General features: G+C 42.4%; 1 protein-coding gene across 1 annotated transcript; it reads right to left on the reverse strand.

Annotated features, from left to right (window-relative positions):
* Positions 1-1114: 1114 nt before the first annotated feature.
* On the reverse strand, positions 1115-14593 carry LOC117750237 (atlastin-2-like). Its single transcript, XM_034561393.1, has 13 exons — positions 14489-14593; positions 11009-11283; positions 8644-8775; positions 8451-8555; positions 8305-8355; positions 7532-7588; positions 7010-7102; positions 6772-6910; positions 6545-6672; positions 6105-6161; positions 5764-5835; positions 5246-5677; positions 1115-4211 (listed from the first exon to the last, which is right to left on the reverse strand). The coding sequence occupies exons 1-13, from the start codon at positions 14547-14549 to the stop codon at positions 4101-4103; spliced, it is 1713 nt and encodes a 570-aa protein (XP_034417284.1). The 5' UTR covers positions 14550-14593; the 3' UTR covers positions 1115-4100.
* Between the last annotated feature and the right edge of the window lie 1963 nt (positions 14594-16556).

Consider the following 16556-nt stretch of genomic DNA (forward strand, 5'->3'; position numbering starts at 1 on the left):
TATCGTTATTACAAATGATTATAAAACAGTATTGTTATTCTGATGGCTTCTTCAGTCAGTCAAACGTGTACTCTACTGCCATCTGGTGGAGTATCCGCTCTGTTGCATTCAGGCTTTTAGTGAAACTTTAATAATAATGATATATATATATATATATATATATATATATATATATATATATATATATATTTATATAGAGCTTTAAAAGGGTACTCAAAGGCACTTTAGATTGTAAAAAAAACAAAAACAATAACAATATAAACAAGGCAGATTAATGAAAAAAGTAAAAAAACAGCAGACTGATGCATAATTTTTGATTACGTAAATCGCAGAATATATGTTGATTAAGGAGGAATGTAAGGAGTCCCTTAAAATCTCTCTTAACTTAACCATAAAAGAGTTTAAAATGTTATAATCAGCTGCTCAATAAGATGATTATTAATATACAAACCAAACCTATGATCCCTAGGTATGGACTATTTCTATGAATAAATAAAAATAATAAAATCAGTAATTGGATATTTTAAACTATCCACAGTACGATACATTTAAAATAAACCAGATTAAACTAAAGATTAAAAACAGCTAAGAATCACAGAAAAATATAAATAAATAAAACATGTGCCCCCAAAACCAGATTTAAACTGAAATACTGTGCGATTAATTTTTTTAATTCTAAAAATGTCTCAGAGATAATAGAATTATCATAAAATATTAAATTATAGTAATCTAAAAAGGTACATCGAAAACAACCTAAGAGATGTCCAACATCATAAAAATTAATATGACCGATATTAAACAAAAAGTAAAACGTTTTCTTAATTAATGCTGCAAAAATTAAACTTGAAACCCAAAGATCTGTAAACAACATTTGAATACACACAAAAAAGGAAATGTTTTTAAAAAGGTGTATACTTCCCGAAAATATAAAATAAAATTTAAAAAAAAGATCTAATCAAAATATAAATAATTTAGGCCCAATCATAACACAATGCTTCATGTTTAAATACGTTATATTGATCTTTAAGTAGAGGTACGTTTCAAAGATTTCATGACGGAAAGAAGCTCAAAAACGTTTTCAATTAAAGTTAATTTTTATTTTGTACACATTCACATCGTTCTCTGCTCAGTCGTCATGGAAACAAGAAGTCGCGAGATGCGTCTGAAAGCAGACGGACTGAGGCCTTGTGGGCGCTTGTTTTCAGCATTGTCACCTTTCAAGTTGATATGTTTAACTACATTTGTACATCCAGCAGTTACAGAACATAACTCTGTACATATATGTATATGTATATTCAGTTATTGTGTATTTTTCTTTTTTTTACCTTTTCTACTCATTTTCTGTTTATCACTTATTTATAATACTTGTTTTTGTTCACCAGCCGGTGGACGAGTGACTCAAGACATTTTGTTCCAATTCCAAATTTATCTAACCTGTTGACAATAAATTGTATCTGAAAACAAAATGAATACAAACATATAGTCACGCGTCTTAGTTCCATGTTGTGGAGCGACGTTAAAAGAGCTTTATTGCTGAATCGAGCACTTCCTCTTAAAAACAACTTTAATTCTAAAATGCATCGAGTCATTGTTTGACTATAAACCAAAAAATGTTTTACTTAAACACAAACAAGTGATAAAACACGAGCGCTAACCCAAACAATGACACGTTAGTTTATTAAGCTTATCATCCTGTAAACAGTGAACAGCGCCCTCTGTAGGGTCTAAAAATATCCTTCCAGAAAACTAAACTACACCCAAAACATTTTTTTTTTTAAAAATGGGACGACACCGCTCTTTGTGTTGTAGGAGTTTGGTTTAATATTGTATTGAAAAATAAATTAACGAAAATAACTTTGAAAAGCAACAGAAGACAAAAAAAAAAAAAATCCCGATTATAAACATTCTTTTGCCAGCAGGGGGTGGAATCGCAGTGCTCATGTAAGATTAATTTACAAATATATATATATTAAAAAAAAAGGAATTTATTAGACATATCCACAAATCACGAAAGCATTCCTTTACATCCAGTGAGCTGAATCTGGTCTACCACCCAAACCGTTGTTCTTTCCAGCTACAAAAAGGTCTAGAAAATTTATATTTATATATGTATACATTTCATACACATGCCCTATGTGTGGATGAGGCTGTAAAAAACTGAACTGTACAACAAAAAAAAGAAAAAAAAAAGCACACGGTGGCGACGTTGTGTAGTGGATGGAATGGCGTTTAAAATTAAAGAAAATAGGACAATGCAGTTGTTTGGAACGACCCTTTTCATTCATCCGAGTCACGGATTTCAGCTTTAAAAAGTGTGTTCATATTAAAATGTGGGGCAATGAATTTATTAGTGTTTTACTAAATGGCTTCATGGTGCTTTAAAAACAAGATGAGGTGGTTCGGTCCTTCAGAGGAATGACACTCAATTTAAATAACACAATTAAATATCTAGAAAAAAAAAAAAAAAGAAAAAGAAAAAGGTCTTCGGACTGGACATTTAAAAAGCTTTACTCTCTGAAACGCTGGCAGTCAGACCATCATCATCATCATCATCATCATCATAGTAGTCATAGTCGTAGTGAACTACCAGGTTAGCATGATATCCAGAGATCATTAAAGAAGTTCATAGTATCTACTTCCTGTTTTATGGCGATCAGAGATCAATATAAATTAAAGTACAAAGTTGGGAGGAAAGATAAAACCGCCAAGAAATAGTTCCTAATCGTCAAGAAATAGTTCCTAATCGTCCCGACTCCCTGAAACATGGAACTTTAAAAAAAGGTAAACTAGAAAGAAAAAAAAAGAAAATAAAAAGAGCTTTTTAATACTGAAACTTTTGATTCATGTCATCACTGAAAATAACGATTAAATCGAGATGAGATAATCACGTCAACATTTAGCTACTTCGAAGGTTCCGCTGGTTTTGGGGGGAAGTTTAGCTTATTTTACTTACAGTCCTACTTTCACAGAATCAAGACAAACTCACGGACGACCGGTTACGACCAGTTTTGTTTTCTAATTTTTATTTTTATAAATATTGTTTGTATAAGATGTAGAGAGAAAAAGAAAAAAAACGTTTAAAAGTTATATTTGAGCAAATTCACGCATGTCATTTCTGTCGTTTCGTATTTAAAAATCTCAGTTCTCCGCTTTAAACCAGACGACGGTAACGAGTGATGCTAAGCTAAACGTTAGCCCTGTGAGGTTTCCACTGTGTCCCACGTGATCCGATGTCCTCCACTGAGGTCACGAGCCCCATTGGCTGATAAAAGACTGGGGTACGGTGGAAAGCTCACGGGGCTAACGTTAGCTTAGCATCACTCGTTACTGCTTAGAGAACATTAATCTTGCTCGATGACTTCCCGTTGGTCGTTTTAAAGAGTTGAAGGCGTCCTCACACCTGGAGGCGTGTCTACTTTAGAGTGGAGACACTAGACCAGTCTAACTGTTCAACACTCTCTCAGCCTGCACAATAATGGAGATGAACATCCACCAGTTTGTTATTCTGGGTAAGTTAGAAAAAAACAAAAAAACTGTAAAATTTCCCCCGAAACCGAACCGTTTTTTTTTTTTTTACATTTATTTTTTAAAAAGTCTTAAAATCGCTGCGTCAGCTTGCTGCCCGTTCGTCAGTCCGAGAGCCTCCTACGAGTAAAGCTGTAAACTTTGGTCGTGACGCCTCCTCGTGACGCCGCCCAGCGACAGAAACGACAGGAGGGGGAACCGTGAGGGAGGGTCTGTGGTCATGCTCTTCATTCATACGTTCACATAAAATGGGAATCGTTTACATCTCACACACACACACACACACACACACTTGGGATGACACTCTTGTGATTGAACAATGGCTCCTACCGCCAATAAATACCTTAACCCCGCCCACTGACAAAATAATAAAAATACATCACACTGCTTCGCCCTGAAACCTACAGCCAGCACGGTGAAGAACCTTCATCTGCGGTCCGAGAACAAAGAACTCTTTTTACACGGCTCACGGCGTCCTAAAGAATAAAAAAAACGTTGTTTCAAAAACCGAGTGGAGAGTGAGTGAGGGTGGGGGGTTGGGTGGGGGGGGGGGGGATAAACGAGATGGCGCGACGCTAGTTTTTCTTCTTGACGTTGTTGTTGGAGGCGAGCCGAGGCCGCGGCGCCGGGATCAGGCTTCCCAACGGAACTCGACTCCGGGCCACTTCGAAGAGTTTGGAGAAAACCTGGAGGAAGAAGAAGAAGAAAAAGAAGAAGGAGGTCAGGTGGATTAGTGACGTACTATTATGAGTTTGGAAAATAAACAGAACTTTAAAATGAACAATTTTCGTGTTTTCACAGTTTTGTAAAAACCGCCCATATGCAGATGACACACCGTTATACATCTCATATATAAATCTAGCGTAGCTTCCCTTGACCTGGGACGCACCACGACTATTGAGCAATCCACCAGCCCGGCCAGTCTGGTTGTGTTTGTTAAAGCTACAGCTGATGTCACGTGGAGAATTACAAATCGTTTGTCTTATTAGGTCCTAATAATTTGATGGATCTTTTTCCCACAACTGGAAACAAACTGAGGGACTTGAACAGGTTTTTTAAAAACGTACCTTTCGTGGAGTCCTCTGGAGGCATTGAGAGAGAGAGGAAATAAAAAGGAGGAAGGATTAGAGGAAGAGGAGGATGAAAATGAGAAGGTGAAGGATGACGGAAATGTGTTTTAAGTGAATCAGCACCGAGTCTTAACTATCAGTTTAAAGTTTCCTTTCGTTACTTTTAAGAGTAAAAACGTCCAGAACAGAAAGCGCAGAATTAAAATCACAAAATGCTTTGAGGAAAAAGTGTTTTGTCCCCGACAACTAAATTATATTTTTATGACGTTATTAGTCTGAGGAATGTTACAGAACTTCGCTTTCATTACAAAAACTAAAAAGTATAAACTGAACCAGGGTCTGATTCTGTGTTATCGGGACATTAGTCCATTATAAGAGCTTCATTAGGTCAACAAAAGGATTCTACTCCTTACAAACAATTTATTTTTCATTTATTATTTTCCGATGATACATGATGTGTTTTTAGAAAAACAGACAATAGTAGTCAATACATTTTTTTCTTCAAATATCTTTAAGGGTATTGTTTTCATTAAGTTTTCACTGCTTATTTTAGTTTATGATAATAAGCCTCATGAAAACGCAGTCCCTTCAGACAGACAGACTCCTCCCACCTGTTCAAATAGACAGACAAGCAGACAGACTCCTCCCACCTGTTCCCAGAGGGTTTCAGCCACCCGGTCGATGATTCCTCCGACTTCGCGGAACTCTCCCGAGTACTTGGCGTAGGCCCAGACGCAGAGCGCCGTCAGCGCCACGCCCATCACCAGGTTACACAGCGTGGCCACAGAGTTGACGCCCAGGAAGCCCGTGACCATGGACACCACGTACATGACGAACATGACGGCGAACAGCGTGGCGGGCGTCCGCGCGGCGAAGAAGATGTTCTTGCCGTCGTTGTGCTTGCCGAAGTTGGCGTAGGCCGCGTCCAGCTCCGCCTCCAGCTGCTCCTGGTAGCGACGGCAGAAATCCTCGCCGCCCATCTTCTTCACGGAGCGGAACTGTCGCACCGCCGCCTGCCGCAGCTCCGCGTGACGGCGCTCCAGCTCCGCCGGGGAGGTGTAGGGTTTGTCTCCGCCGCAGACCTGCAGACGGAACGAGGGCAACGTCAGCGGACCTGAAAGTGTTCCATCGACCGACTCCTGGAGCTCCTCAGTCTGCGGCGCTTTACCTGCTCCATGCTTTTGTTGTACAAGTCTTTGGCGCCCGCCACAGCTGCAAGATTATTGGCTTCAGCTGTTGCCTAGGCAACAGATGACAAAAAATAAGATTCAACATCGAGTGAAGCCGGTGTCCTCTGATGGATATACGGTTGGTAGTAATATTCACACACACTCGCACTCAGAAGGTGAGAAGAATTATTCCGTTAAAAAGAAAAGATGTCCGGGATATGTTTTGATTAAATATCATGATGTAAACTGTCCAGCAGGTGGCGCTGTTCCCCAGCGACATTATCTCCCATCATATTGTGTGTGTGTGCGTGTGTGTGTGTGTGTGTGTGTGTGAGCTGACCTGCAGCATTGACTTGGGGTGAGGAAGCTCCTCTCCCTGGTAGATCTTCATGTAAGCCTGAAAAACACAACGGAGAGAAACAAGTCAGGAGTCTAAATTCTTATTTCCGGAGGAATTAAAAATTAGAAAAAGAAAAACATTGTGATGTTATTTCTCCCTTTCTCAAAGAACAGTTGAAACGTATTCTCATTAGTGAACATAAAGATGAATTATTATTATTATTATTATTATCTCGTCTAATAAACTGTAACCTTCTTCCCTCTTTTTGTTCGGGCATCTCACTGCAGCCTGAAAAGCTGCTGGCATGTTCCTAAAAAAAAAGTACTACATTTTTATCTGTTGAAGACATTTAATGTTTGTTTTATTTTATCTTTTGCTGCTTCTCCTCTCACAGTGAACAGAGTGATGTCACCGGCTGACGCGCTGCAGACTCAACTCACTTTGAAGTAGTGCAGCAGCTCTCTGCAGGTGATCTTGACTCCTCCGATCTCCTTCTCCACCAGGTTCTCTGGCGAGAGCAGCGTGGGAACGAGGTTCACCAGCTCCTTCGTAAACTCCTCATCGATATCTGGAGGCGCACACACACACACACGGGTCACAAAGCCGGACTGGTTTCGACTGGCCGTGTTGCGTCTGCTTTTAGGGGGGGGGGGGGGAGGGGTGTCACCTCTGAGCCGCCCGTCAAAGTGAGGGTTGGTGGCCACCTTGAGGCCGGGGTGAGGCAGCAGGAAGCAACCGATGTTCGAGAAGCACGAGTGGATGTGCTTCCTGACGTTCTGCAGCTCCTCGTGTTGGTTCTGCTTCACCTGATCACAGACGGGGGGGGGGGGGGGGGGGAGGAGACAAGCCATCAGTCTGGAGATGATGTTACGACCGGGAACCTAATTCGGTACGCGGCAACTCACCTGCAGCCGCTTCTCCAGGAAGCTGAGTCCTCCCTCCAGACCGTACGGGTGCTCGTAGGGGTAACTCCAGTCTCTGATCAGGAACATCAGACTCTGAACAGAGGGACACATTCAGATTATTGATCAGGGATCCACGGGGGGGATGGACGGGAGCATTTATTCCAATTTCCAGATTTTGCTTCCGTGCTGGTTTCTCCAAACTGGGGGAGCGCCGAGCGCCATCTACTGGTAGTGCACAGGCTATGGAGAAAGACCTCATACAACCCCACTTCAGATAATCTGAAGCATCCCTTTAAGAATGGAGCATCTAAAAACAGCTCAGCCTAAGAAGAGGGCCGAGCTCTAATGCCGATGGGTCGGTTTCTCAAAACGGAAAAAAAGATTCCAACCTAAAATTTAGTAATTTCGAAGGACTGAAGTTCAAATCTTGTGTTTAAATCACGCGTCTGAAGGTAAAACCACGTTTCTGAAAATCAAACTGAATGTTACGAGGACGGGGGGAGCATTGTGAGCAGATCCCACCTGAAAGGGTTTCTCGTAGACCTCCTCCATGGCCAGTCGTCCGTACTCCGTGAAGAGCTGAGGACAGAAAACCACCGGACACTTAAACTCTAGTCAAGCTTCACGAACGGGACGTCTTCCTGACTCATCAAGGTCCATGAAGGCTTTAACATTTAATTGTATTATAAAAGTTGAAGTAATACATGTTTTTATTATTTTATTCCATGTTTATTGTTATACACCTTTAACCCGAGTCTAATTCCTTGTATGTGCAACGTACTTGGGACAATAAATGATTCAGATTCTTCTTTGTCAGCACCCGTTTTAAAATGAATAAAAATCAACAATAATCCAAAATGTGCCTCATTCAAATCTGGTGAGGAGACTTTTTTTTTTTTCTTCTCCATAAAATACTGGAAATATTATGAAATCCAAAAGACCCGCCCCCACTGTGTGATGACCTGTCAATCACTGGGGAGGTGAGCAAATGGGACCAAAGATGGAAGAGAAACTTTCCACTGCGAGAGACGTTCTGCCCCCACGAGGCCGCCTGCTGCTGGGTTCAAGTTCAGCGGGTTAATCCCCGACCCGAACGCATCGCAGCGCACCCGATATGGAGCTCTTCAGCCACAACACGGTTAATCTGCCGGGGGCTAGAAATCACAGGAAGCGGCTCTATAAGGCCGGACAGCGAGAGAGCAGCCTCGGGCCTCGTCATCGGGAGTGGAAGGAATTAAATATCAACAACAACAACTGACCTAAACTGGACAAACGTCTGCAGGCTGATTACTGACCTGGAGGTGCTGGAGGTCGTCTTCCTGGACGTTCTGGGACAGGTTGTACACCTGAAAACACACAACAAACCCCCCCCCCCCCCCTCCGTTATTCACCTGGTTCACGTCATCGTCACTCAGATCCGTACCTCTGGATCGCCGCTGACCTGAACAGAGCTGGTCATGGTGCTCAGGGCGAACAGGGTGGCGCAGTCTTTGATGGTCGACTGGCTGTCAAACGCCCCCTGTGTGTCGATTAGTAGAACTGCGACCTGCAAGAGAGCGACGACATTCATTCCAGAGTCTCAAAAATCTACAAATTATATAATTGGGGGGGGGGGCGTTCCAGAAGACGCCGACCTTGCAGCCGTCTGGTTTCTCCACCACGAACACCTCGCTCCAGGCCAGGATGCCCGTGGTCTCCCTCTCGCAGCCGCCTCGCCAGGTGAAGCCGGTCAGAGGCTCCTCCTCGCCGCCGACCCACGAGTCCGACTGGACGGAGACAAGAGAGCAGGGGGAGAAAGGTCACGGCCGATAATACGACACTCAGATTCTAGTTTGTTATTTACTGTCGAACAGGAAGTTGTTGGGTTGAAAATCACAAGATTCTCTTCCCTTGATATCTTGTTCGTTTAAAGGTTAGTGATTTAATTTATTCCTTCCACAAGAGTTGAGTTGAAACTGATGGGTTCAGATTCACATTTCCATATTTATTTAGAAAGAGCTACGGTCTGATATTATTCAGGTTCTACGAGCTTTCTTAGAAAAATATATAATCTTACCCGTTTACATCTGACATGTGACTTTTAAGAAGGAACCCATTCTTTAACCCACAGCATCTTTAAAAGAGGAACTTAAGTTGTTAAATTGTCGCTGAAATGTTGTTAAAAAGAGCGTAATATGAATTACATCATAGCCTATGACAAGATAGTTGATCACGTCATCAATACACATCGGGATACAGATCATCTTCTAGTAAACAGTTTATTAAAAAAAAAAGGTCACAAACAGAAAAAGGTAAAAAAAATTAAATAAAGTAATTCAGTAAATAAAAAAAAAATACAAGCAAACAAATGGAAAAAGGTATAACTTCTGTGGTAATAAAAGAATGTTGATCTTCTCATCCGCCCTTTATGATTATTACTACACGTGTATTCATCATCTTAAGGCTTCTGTACGGTCTAATCCAAGTCTCACTCCCTGATACCAGTGTAAAAATAAATAAAAAGCAGCCCTATCAGCACCTGACCATTGGGGGCGGGGCTTAATCAATAGCTAAAAATGGCTTTCATGTGTGGAATAAGCAGCGGCGACCCTCTGCGGAGGCCCAGCCACACAGAGCCGCCATTGTGTCGGCCTTAAAATCCTCTTTACGGCCTCATGAGAACCTCCAGAATGTTCCTCAGTGCTTACCGTAGATTAACAGGGTCAAAAGGTCGGGTCACAGACAGACTCTGAACCGGGTCACCGTCACAAAAACGGAAACAGGTTTTTGTTTTTTTTAATGCCATGAACTGGAATATCACGGCAAATATATTTGTTGTTTCTCAGCCAAAAAAAAAAAAAAGGATTTACAATGAAATTGTCGTCATCGATTTCATTTTGCATTGACAAACTTCTACTGATGTTATGAAATCTGATTAAAACCTCACCGGACAAATAACCAACATTAACCCTAAAAATACACGACTGTCGAGATTAAAGCAGGACAGTCTTTTTATAGTTCCTGAAACACTGGAGACAAACAACAACAACAACAACAACAACACGGTCTGATATCAGCATCTAATCTAATTATCAGACGGGTGAGGCCTCTAGAACTTGAAGATCTCTCTGCTGATCGGAAGCAACGCGACTGAAAATGTCCAAGAAAACAACCCCGACTTGAGCTGCACGATGTCCCACGCGTTGCTCACGCGTATTATGTTGAAACAGGTCAGAGGTCGTTCAGTTTCAGCTGAACTGAAGCGTGAGGACTGTAGATTATGTCCTCAATTCTCACAGTGTGGTCCCGGATTTCAGCCACAGCCACCTCTTAGTGTTAGATTAAGATACTTAAAAAATAATAATATAAATATATAAAAAATAAATAAATATATAAAGAATAAATGTATAAAAATAAAATATATATATATATATATATATACACATACAGTATATATAAATATATTTAAAAAAAATAAAATATATATATATATATATCCTTTAAAGAGGTGACAGTTGAGAGGTCCTCGATGATTTATAATAACTACTGAATGAGCTGACTCCACCCACCGATGAAGAATGTAGAGATAAAGTTATAAGCTACAGTAAAAACAAATAATAAAAAACTAGAGTAAGTGGACCTTGAGTTGGGATTGTTATGTCAAACCACTTTTTTCAGTCATAACTCAGTGGTCACTCGTGACATTATAGGTGAGATTCAAGTTTATTGCCATTGCGATTGAGTTCAAGTAGCCTGAGACGACAACAACATGCAGTTTAGCAACCAACTAAAGAAGTTGGAGCGCAGAATGTGTGTGTGTGTGTGTGTGTGTGTGTGTGCGCATCAGTAACAGTCAGGCATATAAAGAAACTCACTCGTGACACTTTGCCCAATTTTGAATATTCCTATAAAATCAAGTAACTCTCATAAAAAAAAAGGCAGAACTGGATTTCTATGAGAGACATTTCTAAACCGTCTCAGAAGACACGTTTCACAAGCCTTTCACGTCGCCGCGGTTACCTGTTTGTACATGAAGCGCAGCATGAAGTCCAGCAGGAAGGACTTGCCCTTGCGGAACGCTCCGGCCACGGAGACGACGACCACGTGGAGGTCCTGCACCTCCTCCTGCAGCAGCAGCCGCTCCAGCGCCTCCTCGTGCAGCGAGAACGAGTGCTCCTCCTCGTCCGCCACCACGATCTGCACCGGCCGGGGCCCGCAGACCCCCTCCTGGTCCAGCAGGTCGTCTTCCTCCTCTCGCCTCATCGGGGACGCGTCGGATTCAAACCTGTGGCCACCTGAGGGGGGACAAACGGCACATTTATCGCTGGTCACTTCTGGGTTTCGGGAGGCCGACGGCTGTCTTTTAACCTCACGCAAAATATAAATAAATGATCACGACGGGGACAAAAAGATATCTCATTGACGCCAGGATTTTGTGATCATCTCTACGGAAAAAAAACACTCCTTCAAAATAAATGTCCCCCCGGGGGATGAATAAAGTACACATCTAATCTAATCTACTCTCTAAGCGGTGTGCATCGGGCCGAGTTTCCGCTTCAGGGATCAATAAACTCTGATGTTCAGAAGCGACAGCGGTTGTTTGGACGGGAGGAGGTGGGACGAATCGCTGCCGTTATGGGATGGCAGAGCTGGCCGGAGGTTTACAGTAAATAGCCATCAGTCAGCGTTTCATCCCATTCAGCCTCTCCTTGTATGGCCGCGGTTACACTTCACGAATCCGGAGATCTCAGGAAGATTATCATGTCATTATTTTTGGACGTCCGAGTGAAATTTTAAAAAAAAGTGTCGTCATCTCTCGCTCGGCGATCTGAAACGAGCGTAAAAAGTCACCGGCGTTTCAGTTTCCGTGGGGATCGGGATCGGGACCCCCCCCCGGAGAGCTCGAGGTTTACATGACAACACTTACTCAAGACGCCGCGTCTTGTGATGGCAAGACCACCCCCCCCCACCCCCTCCCGGCGCGAGCAGCCTCGTGGGAAGAAGAGTCTTCATTCAGGTCAGTGTCGAGCGGGGGTCGGGAGGCCGTGAGAGGCAACACGGCGACGGCGATCTGCAAGCGCGCGCCCCCGCTGGTTCAAATAAACATCATAAATAATGTACACGCCGTTTAGGGACGCCTTTTGGATGAGTCGTACTGTAACGGAGGCTTTTAAGAAGACCACTGATCCGGTAAATTCAATGTCCCGATGTTCTCTCTGTTGGAGCACATGAGCCGCCTGAGGATGAATACGCGTAGAACAGGAGATGCAGTGCAACGAGGAAACCCGGCCTAAACTTCTTTCTTTTTCTTTGGTGATGTGTAGGCTACGATGATGTCGATGAAAGTGACTCGAGCAAGTGTCAGACTTAAAGACACGTACCGACCTTAATAAATCATAGCCACGCCTGCTCGTGGTGTCGATTTATGCACATTTTATCTCATAGTCACGCCTCAAGTTAAACGGTTTAATTTATCAAAATACCATCATTTTAAGCCTCTGGTAAGATAGTTTCAACATTCACCAACTGGCAACGCCGCATACTTCAGTGAATAAGCTTCTTTTGTTTCGTTTACTGCTCATCAAACAGTTGATCAGTGGATTCTTGTCTCGTCACTTCACACTGGTTAACTTCCATAGAGCAGAGATCACGTCATCCCCTTCCATCAGTCATAGCATTAGACCTCAAATGGCTGTTAAAGTGTGTGTGCACGCTGAACAGGGCTCAGACCAGACCGTGCATGCTGCTGACGGTCTGACTGCATTCACAAGAGATCGGCATCCTCTCCCAGCATTGAGCTCCTGGCCTTGGGAGACGAGACACACTCACAAAATAGGGTAACATTTAAATATGGATCTGGACCAAAAACTAAATAACTAGTTTCAGATACATTAATGAAACCCTACTTCAGGGAAAAGCCACCATGTCTCAAAAACATTGCATCCGACAGCCTCTGTGCTATTTCTACTCATTCTTGCGTAAGAGAGGAGACTTTACACAACAACCTCCATTCACAAATATTGCTAGTTTAAGGTCGATGTTTCCCTTCGGAAAAAAGCTCAGGCCTCGTCAAGAGATCTACGACAACAACTTAAGCCTCGAGACTATCCGTGTTGATTTTGGCATACAATACGGTGTACATCGGCATCGAAAGAGGCGGATCCTCCTCTGAGGAGTTGGAGACTTCTATAAAAATGGGAGCTCAAAATGTGAATCTGGAACAAGAGGATAACCACACGAGCACAGTTATGTGCACACCACATGACTCGGGTTTTTGCCCCACTTTGGTCTTAGCACATAGTGTGCAGATCTCCACACACACACACACAGCTCAGTGGAGCTCTCTGCAAGCTGCAGCAACACAAGCAGCTAGCACCTTCTTTTGTGTGGATCAAAACACTGTTCACACACACACACACACACACACACACACAGGTAAACCCAACACACCTGTGTGTATCTGCTTTAAAAGTGGATCAGCAGCACTGACTGAGACCCCGGTCAAACATTCATAACACGGGTGGAACAACTAAAAACGGTCACCATGTTGACAAAAGGCAGCGATGATAAACCAACCAAGCCAGCCAGAGGCTCCCTCCTCAGCCAGCTGGTGGGTAACCCAGAGCACTGGGAGATCTCCCCAGGTATTGATACAGATTAGTTATTGATACAGATTAGTTATTGATACAGATTAGCCTCGAGACACTGAACAGTAAGTATAAATGCAACAATAAGAGAATGGGGGTAGAGAGAGTTAACAGAGTCTACGTGTAAGACACACAGTCGCTGCCTGACAGCTGGTCACAAGGCTCCGTATCACCTGACGCCAAAGTTCTTTTTTTTTTTTTAAACCAGCCTTAAATTTAATATTGCTTAAATTTTGTATTTTTTTTTAAAAAGCCACGCCGAATTAAAACATAGTGACTAATAAATCAAGAAATGGAGTCGGTTTAAGGGTGGCGGTGTTAACCCTTGCCAACAGGAGAGGGACGTTAGCTTAACTGGGTTTTTTGTGTTTTTTTTTTTAAATGGAGTTTGGCGTGAGAGAGTCTGCTTGGCTTATAGCACAGCTTATTTTTACAAGCATGTTTTTGTATAACACTGTTATCCACACCCACACGCACGCGCACGCACACACACACACACACACACACCTGTGTTGTGTGCTAACCTAAATGAGATTACACCCCCCCCCCCCCAATGTAAGTTAGCTTGCCTCGCGCCGTTACCTGCGACCAGGCCGCCGTCACAACGACGTTTTTTTTTTTTTTTTTTTATATTTAATTTTTTTTTACCGCTCGCGACGCGGTGGTTCCGCAGCACGGGACGCGATTATTCGACACGGCGCCGTGTCGCCTCACGCCCCGCCGCCCCTCCATCCACACGGCGGTGGGGGGGGGGGGGAGGGCGCGCACGTATTCAGAAACTCTCCACCCGCCGTCGTCTGTCGTCGTCGGTTGCATCGCTTCCATCCGTTTTTCGGTGTACGTTTAATTTTACCTTCTTTGAAGATGCTGTTTTTGTGATTCCGCCGCTTCAACCTGTTCTCCTCCGCCGCCATCTTTCTCGATAGCGGCTAAAGCGCTGTCCTTGACGTCACAGATCTCTGAGCTGCGGCGGTGTCCGCGCGGTCCTAAAGTACGTCCCGTTAGCCTCGCCCCCCTCCTCCGTTAATGCTTCGGCCCAAGAGAAGTACTGCAAAAAAAGTACACATTCGAGGTACTTGTACTTTACTTGAGTATTTCCATTTTATGCGACTTAATACTTCACCTCCACTGCATCTCAGTGGGAAATATTGTACATTTCACCACCTTCCTTTCCAGTGTAAACCACACGTCTCCAGATGTGTTGATCTTAATGTGTGATAAACTGAAGAATTAAATGTATGATGGCTTAACTTTTTAAGCTTTTAAACTGTTTGAAAAGCCTCTTGGATCAGCTGGAACATGCATCGTTACAAAGTTTCTAAGCTCGCGAAAAGTTGATTCATATTTAAAAATATATGGTTCTCGCAGTGCACACATATGATCTTATAGAATATGATGCATCGCTGTAGATTAAACTAGCTTTGTGTGCATAAAGGAGTTAAAAAATCAACATCTGTGTAAAGCTTTCTGTCCAGTACAGAGGTCTCTCTCTTTTTAGCTCTGTTTTTAAAGTCTCTAACTGTGTCTGTCTGCTGTTCTCTGGGTTTATCAGAAAACTGCTGCCACTCGAAACAACACTGATAACCAAAATAGTAAAGCTGCAGATTGTAGAACCATAAAAAAAGTTGCTGAAATAGGCCAGACGGTAAATGTGCAGCGAAAAACTAGGAGCTAGAAAAGGTTTAGAAGCGTATAGAGCTAAGGGGACTGCAGGGTCAGTTGATCATTGTCTCTGGACCTTTCACATTAAACAAGTAATTTATTAATATACAAAATACATTGATTTGTGAGCCTTTAAATGTAGATATTGATTGTAAGATACATTTTGTCGGTATTCGAAAAAATAATTTTATTGTCAGATACTGTAGCTACAATCTAATAATTTAAAAAACGTCCCCAGATTTTTAAAGGTGTGTGTTCAAAATTCACATTAGTTTACCACCCAACCCTCATCCCGTATAGTTTAAATATTTTCAGGGATTTTAACGATGCATGTCGTGCTGAAACCAAACCAGACCGAAATCAGCCTGAATGGCAGAACTTGTTGTTGAAACCTTGTGACTCTTGTGTAGGAAACAGATTTGAGTGAGAGCAGTCAACTGATTCCCTCTTGGCACGCTAAATACTGCCTGTTTCTGTGACTCCGTCCTCACCCACTGCATGCTGGGACTTCTGCACATATTCTCACCACGAAGAAAACAGTTGTCTCAAGACACCCTGAAGCCACAGGCCGCAACGTTGCCGTGGTTTCCTCGGTGTCGTGTGTCACTGGTCCTCTGCAGCTGGTTGGGTCCGATTACGCTCTCCACCACCTGGATGTCTCCACAGCTTCATGTTAGTGTGGTCGAGTGTTATTTTGGCCTTTAACCGTCATTTACGTCCACCTTTATTTTCTTAGCATAATTTAGAAAACCAACCTATTTTTTAGGTTTCTGCTCGAAATAACATACACCCAAACTAAAAAAGAGTGTATCTCTGCAACCACAAAGGCTATTTGAATAATGTTTGTGTTATAATAAAAGGCAACCCATGTGTGCTTTTGTTCAGATGTGTAAATATTAGTATATGTGTTACTAGTTAAGAGTAAATAAAGATGAAAGACAGCAAAAGTTGAATTTTCAGGTTCGCCTAGAAAAAATAATCACTTTCAGGATGATTATCTCTTGAAAGGATGCAGGTCAAAAAAGCATGAAATACAAGTATATGCTTGAAAAATGTATCCAAAAGGCATAATGTGTAGGGTTTGTAGAACATTTAAGATGCCTTTATTCTTCATGGAAAATTGATTTAAAATGACCAACCGACACATAAAAAAATACATACTTATCTGTAATATTCAAATGAAACCGACGAGGCTGCAGTTTCAGGGTGAAACAGTTAAAATGTAAAGTTAGCTGATCGAGGATTCAGACCAGAAATCA

The sequence above is a fragment of the Cyclopterus lumpus genome, chromosome 1 (genome assembly GCF_009769545.1).
Source record: "Cyclopterus lumpus isolate fCycLum1 chromosome 1, fCycLum1.pri, whole genome shotgun sequence".
Taxonomy (NCBI): domain Eukaryota; kingdom Metazoa; phylum Chordata; class Actinopteri; order Perciformes; family Cyclopteridae; genus Cyclopterus; species Cyclopterus lumpus.